At 49.1% G+C, this 24,992-nt stretch overlaps 1 protein-coding gene across 1 annotated transcript in view; it reads left to right on the forward strand.

Moving 5' to 3' along the window:
* Nucleotides 1-24,992, forward strand: part of LOC119453329 (fatty acid synthase-like) — a 162,312-nt gene that overhangs the window by 97,912 nt on the left and 39,408 nt on the right. The window contains 11 exon segments of the mRNA XM_037715369.2: nucleotides 1,661-1,800; nucleotides 5,587-5,913; nucleotides 6,996-7,196; nucleotides 7,894-8,016; nucleotides 10,368-10,601; nucleotides 12,110-12,411; nucleotides 13,914-14,306; nucleotides 16,223-16,412; nucleotides 17,879-18,108; nucleotides 21,004-21,207; nucleotides 23,781-24,038. Coding sequence (XP_037571297.2) covers nucleotides 1,661-1,800; nucleotides 5,587-5,913; nucleotides 6,996-7,196; nucleotides 7,894-8,016; nucleotides 10,368-10,601; nucleotides 12,110-12,411; nucleotides 13,914-14,306; nucleotides 16,223-16,412; nucleotides 17,879-18,108; nucleotides 21,004-21,207; nucleotides 23,781-24,038 — 2,602 coding nt within the window.

Consider the following 24,992-nt stretch of genomic DNA (forward strand, 5'->3'; position numbering starts at 1 on the left):
CGTCGTATACAATTCCGACAGTCTTGTCCGAACACATATTCACGCACGCGCCACGGGCGGAATTCGAGGGGGCGCCACCAGAAGGCGTAGCGGGTCCAGTGAGAAGCGCTGCAGAGAAGCCCGACTGCATACGCGCTTCATAGATGAGGCGTTGACCCACTTTATGCGTGTCGCTACACTGCTTCATTGCTCATTGCAATCATGTCTGCGTTCATCGAGAGACGTGTTTTGCCGGAATTTCTTTCTCTTTTCTTTTGCAATTGTTGCGGCGTGTGTCCCAAAGTTGATGCTTAAAAGGTTGGTGAAGTTTAACTCTTAAGGCGTTAATCAGCAATTGTTTAGGAATTCGCCGGTGAGCATCGCACAGTTTGCGGCGTCCGCTGGCACCGAACGACGTGGCAAATAAAGATAACTTTACTCATCTCTGACGCATTGCTTTTGAGATTCATCTAAAGTATACTGGCTTGGAGAATCGAGAGTGAACACGAAGAGACGGTACATAAAAGCGCAATATGAATAAAATAACGCATATGCAGTAATTCAATTTTGCACACGATTTTTTTTTTCACAAGTGGTGTCCCTGACTCACCAGAGCTGGTCGTGCATCGTCGCGACTTTTGCCTTTCGCTGGGGTGCTGCGCAAAAACCCCGCGCTCCATCCGCTGTTCGCATTTGAACGACTGCAGATAGTGCAAAAATAAAATGTCCCGGAACGGATTGTTGATGTACCTATATATAGTTAGACCTGCCTTTGTCAAATATGTGTCTACTTGTCGAAACGTCCCCTTGCCAGTCTTGACAGTTTCGCCCGAAAGGTGAAGCGTTGATTGCAACAGCAAATTATTAGACAGCTATAGGTAGTAAGGTTAGTCGTTTTATCGGATGCATAAACTGCTGTGAACATTCGCTTACTAACGCGGACACTCGCTGTCTCCGCGGAAGAATGACGACGAGGATGACTATTGTGGGCATATACGAGTGACACACGCACAGAGAGAAAGGTATTTCCAAAACACCCTCAGTTCGAGTCGTCGCTGTCAAGAGTCCCGTTGGGTCCCCGGTCGCTCAGTCCAGTTGTCTAGATCCAGCAACGCACTTTATGACCAGAAGCAGTGGTCATTGACTAAGGCGTCTCGCGGTTAAGCTTACCTACTGTAAGGAAAGGGTGGTGGGATGTTTGAGCGAGTTAAAGGCGTGCGGAGAAAATAGTGATGGTGGTGGTGAATTTTTTTTCCCGAAAAGCGGTCCTGAAGGACAACCCACTGTTTGTCAAGGTGTAGAGGGCACCTTCCACGTAGGGACGGGGAGCCCTGGGCTCTCCGCCATTTCGCGGGCCTTCTGGACAGCCCAGAGTTGGTCTTGTAGCTCGCTGCTCGTCGTCCCACTTGTTCTTGTCCTCCAGATAGGAGGCCTGCGTCGCGCATCCCTATAACATGAGTCCCAAGTTCACATGCCCACCACACTTGTGCACAATTGATTGATCCGTTGTAGTCTGGGTCTATTCGGCTCAAGGATTGGGGCATTTTCCAGTAAGTACGCAGTGCATTGGATTATTTACCAGATACACGGTGGCTTAGGAGAGTATAACACTTGTAAGATAACACTTGTAAGATAAGAAAAATAAAGGTGGGCTGCCCTTTTCTCCTCATTTTCTTATCAGGCAAGCAATGGCGGAAGAAGATATAGTGATCACCGGCTTCTCCGCCTACTTTCCGCAAGCGGACCACCTCGTCGAGTTCAAGGAGAAGCTCTACGCGGGCGTCGACATGGTCACGGAGGACGACTTACGCTGGCCTCCCGGTGAGTGCTGAGCAGACCTGCCCGAAGCTTCACTTGAACGAGCATTGAATGATGATTGATGGATTGCTTGATCGATCGTCGACTTGAAATTCTGGCGACAAGCACGAATATCGCCGGCTTCTGCACAACTATAAATTGTTAAATTAATGAAGGGTGATGACTGGTAAAGTCAAGCATCTCAGCTATGTAGAGGTTCGCAGTCAAACGTGGGACAGTTACGTGGGACAAGTTAGTAAATGAATGAATGAATGAATGAATGAATGAATGAATGAATGAATGAATGAATGAATGAATGAATGAATGAATGAATGAATGAATGAATGAATAAATAAATAAATAAATAAATAAATAAATAAATAAATAAATAAATAAATAAATAAATAAATACCAAATTTCTGTTAGTCTGATTTGCAGACAAGAAAAACTGTTTCCTAGCGTTTACAGACGCTTCACGGGTAGTCGCATCAAGCAAAAGCATAAAGTGTGAGAACGGGCATTACGCTGTTCGACGTGACTGGTGTGCTACGGACGTGTGGTGGCTGGGGCTAAGTGTCACGCCATCAAAAGTCATTGTTATGAAACCTTTTTGAGACCCCTAGTACACTATATTTAACAATGGAAATAATTCTATTCGAAATTAAACCAGGAGGGATAACCGAGAGAAATACTTCTCACTTGAATACGGGTGCATGTTCTTGAACATGCACCCGGAACACCACAAGGAGCGACGAGAGGCAAGGGCGCGCCACATTAAGCGCAACTACCATGAGGGCGTGGTCTACGTTGACGCCTCGGAATACAAAGAACGCAAAGGGATGTCCGTCGTAGCGGTAGACGCGGACGGAGAACCTCTTGCGAGTGCGACCTTGAAAACGGACAAACCTGAAATCGCCCAGGAATCCGCCATAACATTAGCGGTAGCCTCCACCAAAGCTAGAATTATCGTAAGCGACTCAAAGGTCGCAGCTCATAATTTCGCGAAAGGACGCAACTCGCCAGAGGCGCTCAAAATTCTAAATAATAACAGCGACCGTCATCGCGGGGCGATCCACATTATTTGGGCGCCCGCGGCACTCCTCTCTCCCCGGCAACGACGCGGCTCACAACACAGCTCGAGGACTTACTCGCCGAGCAACTGAGCCGGCCCAGCCGGCAATGAGAGCGGAGTCCGCAGGGTCAGCTACAAAGCAATAACCGATTACTATCGGGTAGGAAGGGCCCGGCCACTGCTGCCGGTTTTGAATTTTAGCGTACCTCGAAAGGAACCGCCTTCTAGCATATGTGGCAGATCCACCCTACCCTTACATAATTTACATTTATCGTTGTATTGCCCTGGATATAATCTACTGCAGGCCACCGGATTAGGATACATGTTTGTTTTCACTAGGCGCCAGGCCACCGCCTGTTTCCTGGTTAGCGCGGGATGGACTGGTGGGTACCGGTACCCACCAGTCCATCCCGGTAGCTGCTGGAGCTGCTGGAGCATTTGGTAGCTGCTGGAGCACGTAATTGAATGCATCTTGAAAAGCCGCAAGTTTCATTGCTGTCGAAGTGGTATTAATTGTGAAAGCATTTAAATTGCAAAGATGGAAATAGCACGTCTCCGGCAGAGCTGTTGGAATTGGTGGAACCGTCCATGTAGATGTGTGCGCGGTAAAAATAAGACTCATTTTCGAGAAGCACAGACAACTGCTTCAGGATTAGCGGTGACAAGTCCTCCCTCTTAACAATCCCAGGAACTGAGATACACACGTAAATTTGTCGAATACACCACAGTGTCGATGCTGGGCGTTTCGCAGGCTTGAAGCCAGATGGTATCGAGTCATGATGTCACAATACCACCGAATGTATCCTGTGGTCTTCGCGCTGGCTAACTGGCTAAATGGTGGGATGGTAGCTGCGAAATCCTTGGCGTCTTCTTAGCGTCTCAACGACGATATGAGTGGTGATCGGGTGCTCCTGTGCAGTGGCAATCGTTGCAGCTGTCGAAGAACATCTCGGGAGGCCAAGACATGTCCGAAGTGCTTGGCCTTGTACGCTCTGTAGTGCAAGAAAATTAGTCTTGCATGCGTTGGACAAGACAAGAAAACCGTATCGCAGAAATCCGAGAAAAAGTCTCGTGTATAGCTGTAGCATGGAGCGCACGGATGCTTCCCACGATTTTCCAGCTACGAATTTAAACATATTCTCTATGCAAATGAGTTCCTTCTTCAGGTAGCAGATATGGGGACACCAGGTGATAACACGATCCACAATAACGCGTAAGAACTTGTGAGTTTTCTTATACGAAATCAACTGGCCCTCGATGCGCACCGCGTAGAAAGACATCAGTTTTCGGGTAAATGCCCCTAGTGCACATTTTTTCCAGTAGATATCGTCAGACCTTGTCGGCGAACGTGTGCCGTTGTCAGAGTGGCCGCTTTCTGTATTCTTGCGCGCACTTGTGGCCATGTCAGGTCGGACGCTCAGATGCAAATATCATCTGCGTAGAGCCAGACATTAGCCGTCTGTGGTAGCTTTTCGGCGAGCTCCAATAGAACGAGATTTAATAGAGTCGCGCTCAGCACTCCGCCTTGTGGGACACTACCGCTGGAGATATAGCTATTTGTCGGGCCATCTTCAGTAAGAACAAACTCAGATATCCTTCAGAGAATCCATGTAAAGACGGGGCCTCCAAGTTTTGCAACCTCAAGAGCTTTGAGAATGGCTTCGTGGGTTACGTTGTCGTAGTCACTTTTCACGTCTGAGAAGAGTGCCACGGAGAGAAGCTTCATAGCTTTATGTGGCTGGACGGAGGTCACAAGATCAATGACGCTATCAATTGAAGACCGTCCACGTCGAAAACCAGCCATAGCATCACAGTAGATGTTTACAGTATTCGAGGTGCCATTCCATACGTGTCAGCAACATCCTCTTCATGACCGTACCGATGCAACTCGCAAGTGAAATCGGTCGGTACACTGTAAGGTCCAGCGGAGACTTCCCAGGCTTCAGTAGACGCATCAGCTTTACGCTTTCAAACGTATAACTGAAGAAGGAGGAGAGGCCCCGCCCAGATGACCGAAGTGCGGCAGCCGATTGCCTCTGCGACTAATAAAATAGTCCAGCTCAGTTCGAAGCGCGGGCGCCGATGTTGTCCGTTGGCGGGGTCACCAGCCGTCCGGCTCATGACGTCAGTCTAGAGTGCGCGCCCATTGGTGGAGGTTCGTGCGCATGCGCCTTTGAGAATTGAGGGGCAAATGCCGCTATCTACTAAAGTTGTACCCGACTATAGTGACAACCATAAGGTGAGAAAATCCTGAATAATTTAGTCACGAACGAAAGACCTGGCATAAGCAACATTAGCGATTCAATAGTGTAGCAATACAACCTGCATATACGTTACAAATAAACCTATACGAGTAGCATACATATGCCGAAATATATGCGGAGCCACACGCCGACGACACAATTCACTATCGCTATAATAGAACATCAAGTAGTTTATGCGTAGTCCTGCCATCCCTGGTCAGAAGCGGGCATGACGCTCCACACGCAGTACCTGGCCCTCCCTCAAACTTTAAGGCTACTGGCCATCACTTTGAATAAAGGTATGAATGAATGAATGAATGAATGAATGAATGAATGAATGAATGAATGAATGAAGCATACGAAATGAACCCCTATAGGTCATGACTGCATCAAAATTTATGTTAAGCACTGTTTTTTCCAAGATGCACGCAGAGCAATATGCACCGACCGACCAATGTATTGACACTTCTACCGTGATCGCCACACATATCGCAGGGCATCTGGGCTTGCCCGGACGGCATGGCAAGATCCGCGACTTGTCGCGTTTCGACGCGCAGTTCTTCCAGGCCCACCCGAAGCAGGCCCACGTGATGGATCCCCAGCTGCGGCTACTGCTGGAGACCTCGTACGAGGCCATCGTGGATGCCGGATATGACCCCGAAACCCTGCGTGGTAGAAAAATCGGCGTCTTCGTCGGCACCTCGAATTCAGAGTCGGCCGACGCGTTCAAAACGGACCCTAAGAAGATGGACGGCTACGCCATGCTCGGAGGATGCCGGGCCCTGTTCTCCAACCGCGTCTCGTACTCGCTCGACTTCCACGGTAAGCAGTGTGCAGTTTCAACTGACTGATTGACTAGCTAGGCAGGCAGGCTGTGCAGGCAGGAAGGCTGCACAGGTAGGAAGGCTGCACAGGTAGGACGGCTGCACAGGTAGGCTGGCTGTGCAGGTAGACAGGCTGGTCAGGCAGTCAGGATTCGAAAGCGGCCATGCTGTGCAGGTAGGCAGGCTGCGCAGGCTGCGCAGGCAAACAGGTTGACCTTGCCTGCCCCAGGCTAGAGCACTGCACGGGCTCGGGCCTACGAGAAAGCCCGGGCCCGGCCCGGCCCTTGGGCCGGGCCGGGCCGGGTAGAGCAGTTTTTCTGGGCTCGGGCCGGGTTCGGGCCGGTTTCGAGTCGGGCTCGGGCCGGGCTCGGGCCTAAGGTAAAGGGGTGGCGGGCCGGGCCGGGCGGGTAACGTAGATTATTTCCGGGCCCGGGCCGGGCCCGTGTCTCGCCATAAAAGTTTTGATCGGGCTCAGGCGGGCAGCTCAACGTAAAAACGGGCCCGGGCTGAAAAAATCGGCCCGTGCAGTGCTCTACCCCAGGCAGGCAGGGCAAGCAGGGCAGGCAGGCAGGCAGGGCAGGCAGGGCAGGCAGGGCAGGCAGGGCAGGGCAGGGCAGGGCAGGGCAGGGCAGGGCAGGGCAGGGCAGGGCAGGGCAGGGCAGGCAGGCAGGGCAGGGCAGGGCAGGGCAGGGCAGGGCAGGGCAGGGCAGGCAGGGCAGGGCAGGCAGGCAGGCAGGCAGGCAGGCAGGCAGGCAGGCAGGCAGGCAGGCGAGCGGGAGGCGGGCGGGCGGGCGGGCGACGTTACAGCGAGACGGTCCGGAAGTTTCAAGGAGGCGTCGTTACCAAACTTTCACAATTGGGTTTCTTTCTGGCTTATCAAGCCTCATCTTACGTTGATGCGACCGCTCTGTTATTGTAAAAGTGCTTAACATGACTCATTAACATAGTATTCCTGTTTAGCGTACCTTTTGCGAATATTGAGTGAACGAAGGAAAAATAGCCGGAGGTGGCTGCTATTGAAGCCATTCGGCGAGGGCGATGGCCGGTCACCCCAACTTCTTCGCTGTTTTTCACGTCTAGGCCCGAGTGTCACGATTGACACGGCCTGCTCGTCGGCGATGACAGCTCTGAACGAGGCCGTGCAGGCTCTACGCTCCGGCCGCTGCGAGGCGGCCATCGTGGGGGGAAGCAACGTCACCCTGGAGCCCACGGCGTCGTTGTTCTTTCTCCGCCTGAGCATGTTGTCAGAGGAAGGGAAGTGCAAGGCCTTCGACTCGGACGGTGAGCACGCCATCTTGTAGGAAACGTGAAGGCGCTAAAGCAATGACCATGCACGAAGGTCTCGAATTTTCTTTTTTTTTTGTCAGACCCACATGAAGCCAGCAGACGAGTAGAATAGCCAGAAATATTTTTATAGGGGCACGCACTCTACTGGGGCAGTTCAGGCCGTTGTTGCTGCACGTCGTTTTATGGCATGGTATCTCCGGCACACAAAAATTTCTTGTGAGGGTGGGGGGAGGGGGAGGGGCACGTGCCTGTTGTAGGTACGTGTACAAGGTACCTACGAGGTCCTCGTTTCTGACAAAGAATCGGCTGACCTTCCTTTTTGTAGCGCCTGGTGGCGTTTGTCTTCCGTGCACGTGCAGACCATCAACTGTTCTTTCACTTTTTCCCGAAATACACGAGTTAGTGAGCGCCTATGCTGTTCCATGTCTTGTCTGTGTCGTTTGCTTGCGTTTTTAAAATTTAGTCCGTGTAGTTAATGAATCAACTCACCCTACAACACGTCTTGTTCGGCTATAAGTCTCCCCTCTTAGGCACTCTTGACTTCAAGCTTGTATTGTGTGGCAGGGAGAGAAGTCTTTCTTTTCTTACAGCACTGTGTCCGCCACCCTCCATTGCCCAGCATTTAATGTGTGCCGCCTTGGACCTAAAGCGCTAAGTCGCCATCAGTGGAGTAACAAATTTTCCTTCGCAGCCAACGGCTACGTTCGCAGCGAGTCCGTAGGTGCCTTCTTTCTGCAACGTTCGTCCGAGGCACGACGCGTTTACGCCAAGGTCATCAACGTCATGACTAACGCGGACGGCTTCAAACCGGAAGGTAGGTGTCATGTTAGAGTATTGCTCGATAGTCTGCAGCCGTTAAAATGAGCTTGACGCGAATTATACTTTGGGACTGTGTGCACTTGCACGACGTCGTGCGGGTCAACCGGAGAAAGGCTGCCGCCACGCCAACTGCCACGCTAACGACCACGGGCGCATGCGTGAACAACCGTGTTTGTAAAGCACGCCAGAACTCTGTCTCGAAGTGGAGAAAACAATTTATCAACCGCAACTCAGATGAACACTGAGACGGTTAAGAAGTGTACTCACATACCTGCATGCACTGTTTATGACCTAGGTGGGGCAATTTAAGCCCTCGTTTTGACTGACTGGCACGCTCGTGTATGAGACCTAACCTAACCTAATCTCTTTACGCACCGTTCAAGCGAACCAATCGCGGCGCGAGCGTCGCGTCCTACAGGTAGCCATTTCCGGTTTATCCGCACGGCGCCGTACAGAAATACCTAGTCTTACTCCAGCGTGGTGCATGGCTCTTTTTTAGGTTGAACATCGGTACCTGCTTGCCCTGCAGAACTATGTTCAGTTACGGTGGAAATAGAACCACATGTAACTGTAACTATAGTGACTTTACATTAAGTAAAAGTTGTTTCAACTTAATCCCACGTAAAGGGAACTTATGTGCACAGTTTCACGCAGGCATACGTAAAGACACCAAGTTTTTACAGCGAAAGCTGTATATGGCTAGGTGAAACGAAAAACCGTTCACCACATGTTTCGATAAAGGTCTCCATTGGCTGCGCCGTCAGTTACGTCGCACCCAAGCGCGCGCGCCATTGGCAGCGCCGTTAGTGACGTCGTTCTCTGCGTCGTACCCAAGCACGCGCGCCAAGTACCGCTCCAGAAACCCCCGCCGAAAGCGGGCGTTGGCCCCGGCGAACGCGCTCCCGCCATCGCCACGTTGACGCTGCTATGCCCGCATCGCCGCCTCCTCGGCTCGTCGCTGTCGCATGCGTTCGATATCTCGAGTTAGCTCGGCGTTGTGGTTAGCAGCATCCGCCCGCCATTGGCGCTTGCGTTCCACTAGAAACACAAACATGTAACCAATAATTGAGAAACGCTTCGATACAGCGTCGGGATTAACCCACTGCTAAACACCGGGGCCGCACGTTTCAGCTTCGCTGGTTAACAATCTGTACGGAGTACTTGGGCCGAGTTTTTTTGTTATACACTTGCCTCTTTTATAATAACCTTGAATCATTAACAACTCGCTGTGCTTTCGGTCGTTCTAAGTTTCATATATGTGAAGGTCAGTTATTTATGTTTTAAACGTAGACTCACTTCTTGTGTGAGCATAGGTTCGCTTAAAGTTCACATACTTAAACGTTTAACCCCCTTATGCGTTTATTAAGATTGTTTTGCTCGTTCCATGGGGTGCATTCTCAACCTTAAGCGGTAATATCGAGTTGTTGATGGGAGAAATTCAGTCTTTTTTTTTTTGCGGCTTTTGTGGAAAGTAAGTCTAATGATAGCTATGATACACAACACAAGAACTGAACGAAACAAACTTTCATAGCTATAGCTGTAAAAATATCGTATCAGATAATTCAGTGTGCCCCAGGTGGCCAGAATCAATGCACAGTTTGAAACTACGGCTTCTCTCATCACTGGTGTAGTTTGAGCTCGCTGTCGTGTACAATGCTTTTTGCAGGCTGAAATGTGAAAGTTTTATCCATGGCACATACCAGCACCCTTAGGCGTGTAAAATAATATATAGAGAGCGTAAACCAGAAGCTTAGGTTACGCTTATAACCACGGTTAGCGCGTCCGCGTAACTGCGACGGTAATGTCCCTTCAAGCATTGGACATGGTTGTAAACAACGAATGCCGCCACTTAGAGGCATTTCGGTGACAGTCCCGCAAAAACATTCTGCATGTCTGCAGCTTCGACCCCCGGTCAGACCCCTTCGGTGACCGCAGGCATCTCTCCTGCGCCTGGAACTCCACGTTTTACGACCTCGTGCACTGCCTCGAGACAGAGCAAAACTGCGTTTCGAGAAGCGCGTTTGTCTCTCTATTTGCTCCCCCGAGTTCTCTAGGCGGCATTTGCGTGGGAGCCGCTTGGGATGAGTGTACGCGTGTGTGCATGCTAATTACTTCGCGTCGCGTTTGTCTGGTCCACAGTGGCATATTCGCGGCCCGTTGTTGACTAGGCCAAGTTTCTCTAAACAAGTGCGTGGCTGGAGAACTGAGTCCTCGGTCGGGTAGTTTTACAAAGTACGACGTGGATTTCGGGATGACGACCTTTGGCTTCCGGACAGGCATGCTTGAACCCGCTGTTACGCAACGCCTGCGACGGTCCGTCTATATTTTTTTTTCCGGTTCCCGCAGGCGTCACCTTCCCCTCCACTTGGCTGCACGAGCAGCTTCTGCGCGATGCGTACGCCGAGGTCAATATCGACCCGAGAAATGTCGTCTACGTTGAAACTCACGGCACCGGAACCAAGGCCGGCGACCCCCAGGAGCTGCGTGCCCTCAGCGCCGCCTTGTGCGAGCCCGGACGGGAGAAGCCGCTCAAAGTTGGATCCGTTAAGAGCAACATGGGTCATGCAGAGAGCGCCGCCGGTAAGGCGTAGTTTTGCCACATGTTTTTTTTTTTTACACTGACGGTTGTTCCTGACCGACTTAGATATATGTCAGGACTTGGAACCTATTTTTCAGCAAAGATGTCATTTCATGGTGCTCTGAGGTTCCCGTACTTGGTTCTCTTATCTCCTCAGGTACTTTATTGCCCTTTTTAATATTTCCGCTTTTGACATGGAGCCTCGAAGTACCGATACGCGTGCTCCGTCTAACTCGGCTACTCTCTTCAGCTTGCGCTCCTCCGCAAACAGAGATAATCCATGATGCCAGGTAACTAAGAACTGTTTGGCGACCACGTGGTCTCTCATGCGGTTTCTCGAATGTGATCTCTGCATGTGGTAGCTTCACACAACGGTCAAAGCAATTGTAGGTTCGAGCGGCGAGCTGCTGGGCCTTCCACAGTTAGCGGCACCCGTCGTGTATGTACTTGTCACACACAAGTTCTCCTATAGCATAAAAAAATATTGTGGTTTCCTAACGGAATCACACCGCAAGCGAAATACCCAATCAAGGATCAGAACTCTTGGTCAGCAGCGTCGACGAGGCGCCGATAAAGGAGGGAGGCCAGCCCGCGTGACCTATCACTTCCTGTGGCACAGCGTGGTAACTGCGGGTGTCCCCGAAGGGTTTCCTCTTGGGCTTGTTGGTTTTCCATTATAAGCGTGTGGCATTGCGCGTAAAAAACATGGCCAAAAGAAGGAACACCGTTTACACACATGACGCGCAAAACGGTTTACACACGATTCGTGTGTGCAAACCGTGTTCTTTCTTTTGTCCATGTTTTTTTACGCGCAATGCTACACGTCCCCGAAGGGCGCAGTGATGGCGCACAACGTGGAAAGTGATTTATAAAGGTATCGAAAAATTAATGGCACCCAAGGACGGGTAAAATGACAAACTAGGTGGCATGTGCCATCCCACTGACCCAAAGGAGATGCCCACATCATAAACATTACCATTGTCATGATCTCCGTTGTCATCGCATCATCATCATCATCATCATCATCATCATCATCATCATCATCATCATCATCATCATCATCACGCATAGCCGCTGCGCATGTCCCGTATGGTGCTCCATTCTAACACTGAAAGGAGGCCATCAGCTTCCTCTGACCGTGGTCTGTGAGGAACGCACAGATTTCTGTAAGGAGTGAGAGAGGAAAGGGGGAGGGTAATTAATCAACTAAACGTTTCCAGTTTGCTATCCTACATGAAAGGGGGTGGGGGGAATAGCGCATTCCTCAGACGTCCTCAGGAGGTGCGGGGGAAATGCACATGGCTATTTCTTCCTCGGCTAACAGTGTAAGCCCGTAAGTGCACTGGAGATCGCTGGGAGATAGATGCCTTCATCCTGCAGTGGACGTAAAATAGGCTGCTTTCTGCTGCTGCTGCTGATGATGAAGTGCACTGCCGGCGTCCTTTAAGGTCTTCTACCATACAGACTGCCGTATGCTGTTTTACACTGTGTAGTCATCATCTCGTCCCAGGAATCCCTTCGGTGGCCAAAGTGATACTGGCCATGGAGACCGGCACCATCGCGGCCAACCTGCACTTCAAAGAGCCCAACCCGGACATCCCATCCTTGCACGATGGCACCATCGAGGTTGTGGACAAACCGACGCCCTTTCCCGGCGGCCTCATCGGCATCGACGCGCTTGGAATCGGCGGTGCAAATGTGCACACCATCCTAGAGTCCAACTCGAGACCGCACGTGGACAGCCTTCCGCGACAGAAACCGGAACTGCCGAGGCTGGTACTTATGGCTGGGAGGAACAAGGACGCCCTGATGGTGAGCGTCGTCTTAACACCAGATAGCCCGAAAGCCATTCGACATCAAGGGCGATGTTGTTTTTAACCTTCATGTATGACTGCGGAGTGGTTATAAGCAAGATTAGTTTGTATAGTAATTAATCATTTATTGGTTTCCTCAACTATCCAAGAACTGAAGACTGGCTCCAGGATACCAAAAAACGGTGTAGCTATGGCTTTTCGTTCAGTTTTTCGTGCTTAAATGAGAATTTGGAGGTATCAAATTGAGCGTATGAAAAATGATACGTTGGTTCTTCTGAGGCATAAACAATTTTATTATGTGCACTAATTAGTCGGTATGGAAAAGAGATATCTCACTGCTGCATAAAAATTATAAGAGTTCTGTAATCAGGGCTTGATGCCCAGTACCTTAAGATGCTGTGAAGTCTTCAAAACCCCCGCATCTGCGGATGTATGTATTTAATATGACATGTGGAAAACCACACTGACACACACACAAAAAAGCTTAACCTTGCACTCGGCCGCGCAACGATTCAAAGACAGCGACGCTGGGCGATCGTGGCCCAGCATTTTCAGGAAGAGCGCGCGAACTTTTCATCATATTGCTCATGATCATGATAATTTCTTTTCGCGCGTCTGGGACTTACGGCCGTCACTGCGCATTGCATAGCGCAGCTTGAAACAGCGACAGCGCGTTGCAATGCCGACAACACGTTCCAGTAGACCCGCTCCGTGAATGCGTCTCTCTCTCTCTCTCTCACTCTCATAGCGCGCAAAACCTCTTCACTTTGCTACAGTGCCTAGAATATTAAGTATATTCTAGGCACTGTAACCTCGCAGAATACGAGCGTGCGAACGCGCCAGCTGTCGACGAAGACGACGACGCTCGAACGAAAGCATATGGTTCGCATAAATGCATGCTCTACAAGCCTGGCTGTATAGCCTAGTGGCTACGACGCCCGCCTCGAGAAGAAAACTTATTTTCTTTTATTTATTCGTTGTTTCTTAAAACGAATCACAAATTAAGGCTGGCTTAAACAGCTTCGCTGTTAAAATAATTATAAGAGATGCTAACTAGGGTACACTAGAGTAAAATGCTGGACAAACATAAACACAAAGCAGACAAGGTAGAACGCTTGTGCATGTGATCGCATCTGTTTGCGCTAGTATATACCGTAGTTAGAATGCTGCAAGCTCGACTGTTCTAACAGTCCTTAAAGGCCACTTAATCGGTGGAATATAAGTCAATTTTACAGGATCGAGGGAGAACTGAAGGGCTGAACCGACGAGCCAACTTAACAAAATATTTTTATTTAAAGAAACAAAGCATTAAGCGATTATTGAAGTTTCAACCAGCCTCTTACCCGGCCCTATCTAAGATAACAACGAAACGTCGAAATAAATTACACAGGAGCGCATTCTGATTCGTAGAGCTGAAAAAGTGTTGCTCTGAAATCGACCATCAGCGAAATTCTTCGTCATAATAGTTGCGCATTTTTTTAATTTGTCCAACTTCCGCAGCGCTCGCTGGAGAGAATGGAGGCCGAAGGACCGTACCCGGACTCCGCGTACGCCCTCCTGAACCGCGTCGGACAGCCCAACGCGAGACAGTTCCCGTACCGAGGCTACGCCGTGGTTCCCGTCGACGACTCCGCCGTACCCGAGGTAGTCAAGGTCGTCGAGCAGGCGCCATTCGAGAAGCGGCCCCTGTGGTTCGTCTTCACTGGCATGGGCTGCCAGTGGAACGGCATGGCGCGGCAGATGATGCACTTCGACCTGTTCGCCCGCTCCATCCGCAAGTCGCACGAGATGCTGCTCGAGGAAGTCGGCATCGATCTGATCGACCTGGTGACGAGTGAGGAACCCCGGAATCTGACCATGGTCTCGCCTTTCGTTGCCATTACGGCGATACAGGTGCGTCCGCCTCAAACAAGACAATGGTTTCGCATGAGAGGTGGAGCCAAAGGGATCAACGGTCAGCGAACAAGAGAAGCATCAGCATCGAGCCAAAGCTTTTCCACAAGAGCACACTTGTCTCGACGAGGACAGATCGGTATTGCTAGAAAGTTGGCTAAAGGCTGAGGCTTCTCTTGTTCGCTGACTCTTAATAAGTCAAGCTCGTATGCCCGTTACACCTGTAGCGCGCAGTCTTGGACAAATGAAACCGAACGGGAAAGTATACTAAGCAGAACGCACCTTAGTTGTTATAACTCGTGATTGCGATTTCGTATGGCTAAGTGGGTGGTGTCCAAAGGCGGTGCAAGCTCCAAACTGTACGCATGATCATAAATCATGCCGACGTCACACGAAAGTGTGATAGCTGGCACCAACAAAAGAACGTGTTCCAAATAACCCTAACTCATCTGCGCTGAATTGCACGATTAAGTAAACGACGCTGAAGAGCGTTACTAACGCGTTTAAAAAAATAAAAAGAACATGTGAAGAGGAGCTTCGATCAGTAGCGTGAAGGAGAGTAGTGAAACCACTCACAGCACGAAACGACAAGAACTACACAGAAAAGATACGCGGACAAGCGCTGACTGTCAAGTTGTCTGTTGATAGTCAGCGCTTGTCCGCGTATCTTTTCTGTGTAGTTCTTGTCGTTTCGCTCTGTGAATGGTTTCAGTATGGATTGCCAACATGCCCAACGTACCGTCCTTTTGAAAGTGAGTAGGATTGAGCAACGGTTGTAGCGCAAGTGCGTGATTTACGGAAGGTGCCGTTTGTTCTAGCTCGCTCTGCTGTATTTACGCAACACCACATAGTCGTGCAGTGTCGTCAACCAAAACCTGAATATCTGGATGTCCTGAGGCTACAATGGGCAGTCGCGACCCCGCGCTATCATGTCCGCACAGAACTGCGTAAGAAAGCTTGTTCTCGAGCTACGTCAGTTGAAAATGGCGAAGGTATAGCCACTACTAGAGTGAAATATACAGTGCTACAGTTGGAGGACACAGTATACGTTACTGGACAAAATAAGCAGCTAGATTAAATTCTGAACCCAACCAGTGCCCTCTCGAGCAACGATGCGCCGTCTCGTTCAGGCCCTTCGGGGGCCAGGTAATTCTGTGCATTGCAAATTTAGTTTCACTTTGTACTACCCGCGCCTCCAGAATCACGAAAAGCGTACGCCTGCAGAACGGATTAACAAAAATTTTGTCATTTGTTCAGTGGAGTTTTGTGGAGTGTACAGAGTATGGACTCCACACAAGAGCTCTCTACAGGAATGCCCGATGCGAGAACACCAACTGTATTTCATGTCTAGCACACTTTGTAAGCACCCATTCGGCTACTTGAAAAATATGCCTCATATAAAACATTGTAAAAAACAATGAAAGAAGTGGACCCGTTACACGAAAACAGCTCAAGCACCCAGGCATCTACATTACAACTCGTTTTATTAATATACTTTACATATATTATTCAACCCTGCAGCACAGGTCCAATCAAAACTATTCCAATATGTGCGCGAAACGTTTCAAATATCAGTATTTTAATCAGCGCTTTTAGTTTTTATGCACTGTCCCGGCATGCACAATTACGCAAACGACGCCCGAAGAGGCTATTCTTTATTTAATACGCAGAAAATTATCGGTATAGGAAGTGAATATTTCTGACGTGCTGTATATCCGGGGGCGACTTGCTTCAGCACAATTGTTCGCAAGAAACACTTTTCGTTTGCTCCAAGTAATTCAGAACGCATTTCGTGTCGTTATCACCCTGACAGAGACCTAGGATGCCCAGCTGCCGCTTTTCCACGGATGAGTGTACCACATGAGCCCGCACTATCGTTCATTTTACTACCGTATTATACTATATCTCGTTCACAGGTGGCGCTAGTGGACATGCTTCGAGCCATGGGGCTGCAGCCGGACGGCATCTTGGGTCACTCGGTCGGCGAGATTGGCTGTGCGTACGCCGACGGAGGCCTAACCGCCAGACAGACCGTCCTTTGTTCTTACTGGCGGGGACGCTGCACAGAACTGGGAAACCCGCCAAGAGGTTCTATGGCGGCGGTGGGTAAGTGTCTCGTCACTTCAGCGATTAAAACTCACTAAAGCACTCTACACTTCGTGGCTTGTGAGGAGCACTCCATTCAGCACTCACATTGGGCCACAATGTGAGCGCCAACTCGCATTGTGGCACATTTCGGGGGCGAGCGCTTGCGAGACTGTAGTGCTTCAAGTCGAGGCTTACTGACTACTTTCTAGCTTCAGTTCCATAAGTTCTTTAATATAGCCTTTGCCAAGGTAATTGGCGCTAATGAGATCATGAGTTGGCAAAAAAAAGCCAGTATCGAAGAGCTGCCGAGCTCCGTGTCATGAATGATGATGCTTGGCAAAGTAATAGTTAGCTTTGTACTACCTTGCGACTGCAGTGTTTGATCTTTCCCTTTGTTGATAAGCCATACGTTTAGCGAAATACTTAATTGAAATGTAGCATTTACTACCTTAGTACTAATTTCAAGTTGTTGGCACCTTCACGTTGCAGAACGCTATCACCATGAGTCGAATAAAGTCCCAGAAGAACAAACTGTTGAATTCACTCAGTGATATCTCTCTTCCCCTGCCCTGCGTCAGCCGAGCGCGCCATACCACACAAATATAATAATTTCATCACTTTGCTGCCACCTACTGCGTCTACCTTCACTTGCTGTTCATTGTGGCACACCATTTGACTACCGGTCACATGTTCTACGCTTTGCATAATGTCACATCTACTCCTTCTTTTAAAATGAATTGCGCTGTTATAACATCCCACGATAAACTGGTGAGCTGAATAACTTAATTTATCAATTGTGGCAGGTGATACGTATGTAAGCGTAGCTTGCGTAGCCTTCCAAGTTAAAGAGATGAACTTTCTTCAATGCAGTCATTAGCTAGCGGTGGGAAGTGATGGTGACAATATAAGCATGTTGAAACCACAGTTTGTGTTTCAACGAATCCATATCTTGAAGTAGCGTATGCATCATGCTATTCGTTCGTCTTATTTCATTGTGTTTTTCGCTTTTCCACGCCTAATAATACGAGCGTCAATTACACTGTCACCTACTCTCTAGAGCAGAAAGCGTAGCGCGTTGTGTACAAATACAAACAAAGAAAGAGCTGGATACACTTGCCGTTAATTCAATATTCGCAAGAAAGTGTGTCTAGTTCATTCGCTTGCCCTTGTGTGCATCTCACTGCCTTCTCTTTTTATTCCCCCTTTCCCTTACCCCTTGTGTAGGGTAGCAAACCGGACGTTCGTCTGGTTGACCTCCCTGCCTTTCCTCTCTTCGCTTTCTCTCTCTCACTGTGTTCTCCTGCACAAATGAACTGTCAACAAGCCTCAAATGGCAACAGTTGCCACCTATAGTCGCGTTTGATCCCTAACTCACGTGGTGTTTTCTTAAATGACAACTTTAAGCCTAGACGGAACAATGGCGTCTCACTTCCTGCCCGCTCCGAATGATGGCACTAGTGAATCCGAAACCTCCGCTTTCCCAGGGCTTACGTGGGAAGAGGCTGCGAGGCGTTGTCCACCGGACGTGTACCCCGCGTGCCACAACGCCGAGGACTCGGTGACCGTGTCGGGCCCCGCCGAAGCCGTGGCTAAGATGGTCGCCGAACTCAAGGCCGAGAACGTGTTCGCCCGTGAAGTGAACAGCCTGGACGTTGCCTTCCACAGTCCGCACATCGACAGCATCGGCACGGCGCTCCACGATGCTCTGCGGAAGGTGAGACGACGCAAGGTGTTTTTACAGCGTCAGCTACCTCTTAGTTTCAAGGGTGGCGGAAGACAAGTGCTGGCGGAAGACGCACCGAGGTGAACGATTGCAGAAAACGAGTGTACCCTGTGCACACGCAGAAAGAAGGGGGCATAATGCTGACCATCTCCTCTGTTTGCTCTTGTTCTACACTCATCTCTCCATGCCTCAGAACTGGATCTTCTCGGTCAGTGGTAGAAAAGAAAGTCTGGGCGGAAGGCACTACTTGCGTGTGCTCCAGTTCAGTTCACAAGATTATACAGGCCCACCTGACTTCTGAAAGTGACGTGTACTACCCATGCATTGTTTCGACACTTACGTTTGTCGTTGTTTGTGTTATTTAATATTTACGTTCCTCTTCCCATTGCCCCGTGCAGGGTTGCAAACCGGAGCTTTTCTGGTTACCCAGCGTACCTACCCTATCGCTATATCTACGTTGTGTGTACGTCTATATTTCTGTTTTAATGTGATTACCATTCTTCGGGGACTTCAAGCTCTTTACGGCATGATGTCCATGTCTAACCTCTCTCACGCCAACTCGGGACACAGGGTATCTTCCACCGGGCATGTGCCCCAATAGGCAATTTGAGAATAGACAACTTGGGTAGCCGGATATGTGCAAATGTGTGACGCTAGGTATGTAAACATTCTTGGCCAGTGTAGGACGCCCCGATAGACAAGCAGAACAAGAGGCAAGAAGAGAACAAGTCGGCAGCAGAAAATTGAAGATGTCATACTATAGAGAAATGAGAAAGTCGGCATCAAAAGCAACCGAGTGGTGACAGAGGTGGAATGACTAGATTGGGGCCAGAACGTGCATTGAGCGAGGAGCTACAGAGAAATGGAAGATGATGTCCGTAACAGAAAAATTGAATAAGTCGACTGCACGGCAGTGAAGAATCGGCAAAAAAAAATGGCGTCGCTCCATTGTTCCAATGCCAATGAGATTAACGTCGACATAATCGTGAGATGGGTTCTGTCGTAATTTTGTTCTATCTATGCGCCCGCTCTCACCGTATAGCGTAGTAAACGAGAACTACGCTTAATCTCGTTCCACATAAGTTACGCTCAAATTTTTGTTTCACATTCTAGAATGTTCCAATCAGGGGGTGGAACCTAGGTGAAGCGAGATAACATATTCAACTTACTTAGTGAAAACTGATGTGGAACAATGGCCTCCGAAATTTGCGCGTGCCGGCTGGCTTTGCTCAAAACCAACCGGTGCGTGCAAATCTCGGAGGCCACAGTGGAACTATACTGAGGGTGATGTACAATGACAGTGACAAGACGATCGGTCTCAACTAAGAGCCTTCACGCCTTCTGGGTTTGGCTTTCCCTTCACAAATTGCTTTGCTGCAATGCGTCCCGTGAACGGCACCATCTGTTCATCAATGCCATTCTGTTCCAAGGGAACAAGCTGTAAGCAGCGGCTTCTGACAGCTTCTATCAACGGCCCAACTTTCCAAAATTTGTCTTGGCTGTTGGGGTCCCGTTCTTCATTAGCGTCGCTTATGTGAAGAGCGCCTCTGATTTTGAAGAATCTCTTCACTCCCATCGAATCGGCTATTGCAGGAATCCTCGTTGCAGGTTGCCAATACATTCTGACGCGAGGGTATTTAAGAACACCCATTAGCGTGAGCATTCCAAAAAAAATATTTTGATCTCTTCTTTTGTAGTGGCTAATACGGTACCGTCTCTTTGTAGGACATACCTGTTGGTGAATTCAGCAAGGTCTTCAAATATCTGTTCAGGTGAAATACTTGCTAAAATACACAAGTGGCTGCAGAGGTGGCGACGCTATCTCAGGATTGTAGTGGCAGTCAACATCACTTGGAGCAAATCTTTCTTCATCCATTCAATCTCAGCCTTCTTGGATGCCGCAGGCTCGTTCGAGGTAATGACCGTGGCGTGTGGTCTTGCAGGCAGTGAAGCTGTGGCCATGGATGCGTTCACCTGACCATTGGCAGGCTGAAACAAGCAGCGTAAATTAGGGACAAACTAACTTTAGACAGTTTGGTGCCATGTTTTTTCCCGAGAACACAAAATAATGTCTCACAATCTAGAGCAAACTTACCATGTTTTCTTCATTTTCTTCTTCCATTTCATCATCAGAAAAGTCCCCATCTGAGACATCTCCATTTGATATTTTCATCAGGATTTCTTCTGCTGTTGCATCATCAACCTTCTGACGTTTTGATGCATGATCTTCAAGTCCTGTAGACAAAAAATTCACGCATAACCATCATTTCTCCACGCATGGTGCAGAAATGGTGCACCGCCAAAATTACCCGCCAAAATAGCTGCCCCACAACAAAGGCGGCACTAAGGCGCAATGTCCACGATCGTGGACGCGCTATTTTGCGCACCCCTTCTCACGCTATAAGTTGTTTCCGGTTGCAAAAGTCTTGTTTATTGGCATGCGGTATGTCTTAGCTATAACTGACAAACGCAGAATTTCATGCCACCTTCAATGGAATATCGCAAAAGCTTGAAAAGTGAGAGCCACTTAAGTGTGCCGCCGTAAAACGTGAAGGCGTCCATCTTTGAGATTTCTTTTTGTAGTTATTTTGCGTCAGGTGCGGCAGATGGTGCCACGGGTTGCTGCAGCAACATGTAGAGATGGAGGGAGCACTGTTTGCGCGCGAGATTCAAAGTTAGTTTCGAGATATTTAGCTGTGAAGTTGGCGTCCACATATGTGGACGCTGCGCCTGAAGGGGATAAGTTCCACTGTTACTTAGCTGGAACTCTTGTGGAACGAAACGAAGAGTGAATCTTTGGTTCCCTTCTCCGTCTTTTTAATGGATCCGTCCTCTTTCTCTCTCTCTCTCCAAACACGCCCGTCGTTCTATTTCCCGACCGACCAGGTTGTTCCCGAGTCCAAGCCCCGCAGCGAACGCTGGATCAGCTCGTCGGTGCCGGAGATCCGCTGGAAGGAACCCGACTCGCAGCAGTGTTCGGCCGAGTACCACACCAAAAACTTCCTCGGTCCCGTGCTGTTTCGGGAGGCACTGACCCACGTGCCAGAGGACGCCATCTTGGTCGAGATTGGACCGCACTGCCTGCTGCAGGTGAGGTACACGCAGGCTTGAGCACTTCCCCCTTTCGCCGTCTTTCATAAGCTGTATTATTTTTAAAGCTCGCCGTTATGATTGAGCGCGGAGAATAAGATGACCAGAGGGGCTGATTTTGTTTTTAGTCACAGCCCAGCCATGGATAAGAAAAGGAAAAGCTAGCGGTAGGGCCTGTCTCTGACTTCACTGCCTCTTTCTTCACATGGTTGTGACCGGGATGCCGAGTTCTTTAACGGCGCTTCAAAGAGCATGGGCATGATGTAAAAATATGAAGTACTAGCATCGGCTCGGTTCGGCTGAAGGAAGGCTCGTTTGGTAGATTGGATGTAGCGTTCTGACGTTTCACTAATGGGTTACAATTATATATATAATCAAGTGTAGGGATGAAGCATGCTTTTCTGTGCCTCATCAACCAGACGAACGCGCGTTATCATCAGTGGAGCTGACAGGCGTGACCTTTTCTTCGAACACTTGTGAAGTCATCGTGTCCTGTCTTGCGCCCTTCCGTTCTTGAGAGCGACGTCGACGTCGATCTTACATCTCTCTTCTGCCGTCTGGGAAACTAACGCTCTAAGCTCAGTTTTTTTTATAACATTAATGACGTCATCACTCGCCAGCCAAACTCACCAGCCATAAGCCATCTCTTTCTCGAGGCACGAGTCACTCGCACGGAGCGCGCACACGGAGGTCCTCCTCCGTGTGGCAACTCAGATCGTTGCCATGACGACGGCTCACGTGATTCGATTCTATACTCCACGTTTAGACTCTTTTAGAACACAGTAAACCTACTAAAATTACTATTGAAAACCCTGACGCTCGGATTGTTCAGCTTCTAGGGGAACGATGGCGAATACTTGGATTTGTTTTATCGTCGTGTGTATGGATTCAGACTTTCCTGCGGCAGTACGCTTTGTCTGTATTTGCAGGCCTCAATTTTGACGCACTCCTATTTTTTGTAAGCTGCAGAAGAAAATTAGATCCTGCGCACGCGCATACGTATTGCGAATTCCTGCATTTAAAACGCAGAAAGTTTGTTCAAAACGACCAATTTGCGAAGTAACAAATTTGCTTGAAGTTAGAAGGACGAAGATTGGGCAAATCCACGTGCTAAACGTGCAGTCTGAACCAGCGTGCTTGCAGCCTACATAGACGCAAGCCCCTGATTTTCCCTCTCGTAATTCTGGTAGGAAACTGCTTTTAATAATTGCGCACACACATATGTTAAAAGACTTATCGTTACTCCCTTTGGTGCGACCCGCTAAATTTAGCAGGTAGCAAAGGCAGTTTGAGGTACAATGGCGAGCCAATATAATGAATTCTCCAGCTGGCACCAACACTGCTACGCAGTTAAGGAATTTCATTTAATTTAATTTATTATCACCTTGAAGGATTGATAAAGAAGCTTTACTACTATAGTGTGTTTTTAGGAGCGAAGCTCCTTATAGCGGCACCCGTTCCGTCCCCGTCGTCGTAGTAGTAGTGTGTAACCAGTCTGAGAAAAATGAGAAAAAAAAATTCCGAAGTTTTGTCCGTAGCGCGGAATCGAACCAGGGACCCCTCGCTTCCGAGCGCGCGGCGTTAGCCCACTACGCCACGAAGCGCACATAGACACACGTACCACGATGGCAATAAATACCCAACATTAACGAAAGGCCGCGTTTCTAGCGCGTTTCTAACGCGTTTGTGCTAGCGCGTTACGGCCCGTGTAAGAAGCTGGTATAAGACGCTGTGGCCTCTCCGCCTTACCTTCAACGCGTTTCGAACGCGCTGCCCAAGTGAGTGGCAAGTCAAGTTCAAGTCGAGGAGCGTTTATGAATACGGGGGTATACTCTCTCAGCAGTCATGTGATGGCGTCGGCAAACGCGGTGCACGTTCCGGCATGTGTAAATGGCTGCGTAAGACGCTGTGGCCGCTCCCCCTTACTAGAGAGTACTGCACGTTTCTAACGCGTTTGTGCTAGCGTCCCCTTAAGCGGGAGATCCGATGATTCCCTCCGGAGCTTCGGCCACTCATCATCATTCACTCCGTGAATATGCTGTGATTTTTTTTTACTTCTAGCACTTAAAAATGTCTACAAACGTTACTCGAATAATGTCAATACAGATTATTTATCCGCCCAGGCAGGCATCATTTGCAAGTAAAACGAGATGAATTAATTCACTAATTAAACTAATTTCATTTATTGCATTCTCAGTTACAAAGATTACGGTGCATATTTATATTGAAAATTTTAAGGGAATCGTCATATAAGAATGGTTCAGTTTTTGTATATTTCCAAACGGCCATATAAACTAAAATGACTGGCGTGAAATCATTCGTTCAGTTTGCCTGATTACGCACGCGGCCCTAAACCAAAGTGCACAAGCGCTTTTTTTTTTTAAATTTCGCCCCCATCGGAATGGGGCCGCCATGGCTTGGAGTCGACCCCCATACCTTGCGCTCAGCAGTAGGCTGCCGTAGCCACTGGGCTGCCAAGTTTATCGAGATGTCTCCGTAAAAGTTGCTCCAAATTGACCAGTGGATTTCACCAGTCCTTTATGCCTTCCGCGTTTGGTCCGTTGCTGTCGCAGGCGATCCTGCGGCGTGCGATGGGTACTCGGGCCAGCTGCCTGGGCCTGATGAAGCGCCACGTCGACAACCTCGCCTTCTTCCTGGGATCGTTGGGAAGACTGCACACCTTGGGAGTCCAGATGGACCTGTCGCCTCTCTACCCGCCCGTTCCGTGGCCCGTGCCACGTGGGACACCCAACATCGCTCATCTGGTCAGCTGGGACCACACGCAGAGCTGGACGGTGGCCGGATGGAAGGACTTCCCCACGGCGGCGCAGGCGACGTGGCGCGGTCGCTTTTGTTCTTGCCATTGGACATCGTGTGGCCATACTCTGCGCAACAACATCACCGCCACCTCCAGAAGCGTAGAATGCAGGGCGCTAAGAGACATAGAGATCACAGGGGGTTCCATGCTGGACATTGTCAAATTCCGCGAAATCGTTGAACATTCCAGCTTGTCAAGCTCTGGCTGGCCCACTCTATGGCCCATAGGGCAGCTACGTCCTGTTTCGGAGCAATCTGACAACAGTACACTATCTTTCAGCGCCCAGAAAAGCACCCCAGCACTTTTCTCTACTAGTATCTTGCTATTGAATCCGTATTTGGGCATTGGAAGTGGATGCAAGCAGTGTAAACCAGGAAACTAAAAGACTCAATTCCTTTGAAACTAAAACAAAAAGCATTCTGAAATCATAAGAAAAGCGTAAGAAAGAACAAGCGCGCACAGCAAGGCTTCAACAAATTAAACAAATGAGCTAGTGGACTCGTGGCGATACCCCACGGCGGCCGAGTTATCTACGCTACGTAGCCGACCGCAGCTACCAATAGCAGCTGCGTGTGGAAATCCGCTTTATTACGAAATAAAGCGTCCAGAAAAGAGTGAGCAACATGGCTTCTGTTGAAAAGAGAGCGTTTGAGAGAAAGGTGACTTCGCGCTCTGCTTGCGAGCTCCACGCACCGCGTACGACAGCAAAACTTGGCTGAGATGTTCACAGCAGCGTATGCTACCCGCGGACTATGTTGTTTCACCAACCCCGAGGGGCGGTTTAGGGCCGCTTTAAATACGAACTAACATGCTAAAGAACGAAAAAATAGTGATACATTGTAATTTCATACAATAAATAGCAAGGAGAAATTGGTTCGCTTTGCATGGAAAGACGTTCTAAGGTGGAATATGCATAAGTTTATTTCATAATTTGCGAAATCCAAACGAAAGTGGAAAACAGCTCTAG

This window comes from Dermacentor silvarum, chromosome 5 (assembly GCF_013339745.2).
Source record: "Dermacentor silvarum isolate Dsil-2018 chromosome 5, BIME_Dsil_1.4, whole genome shotgun sequence".
NCBI lineage: Eukaryota > Metazoa > Arthropoda > Arachnida > Ixodida > Ixodidae > Dermacentor > Dermacentor silvarum.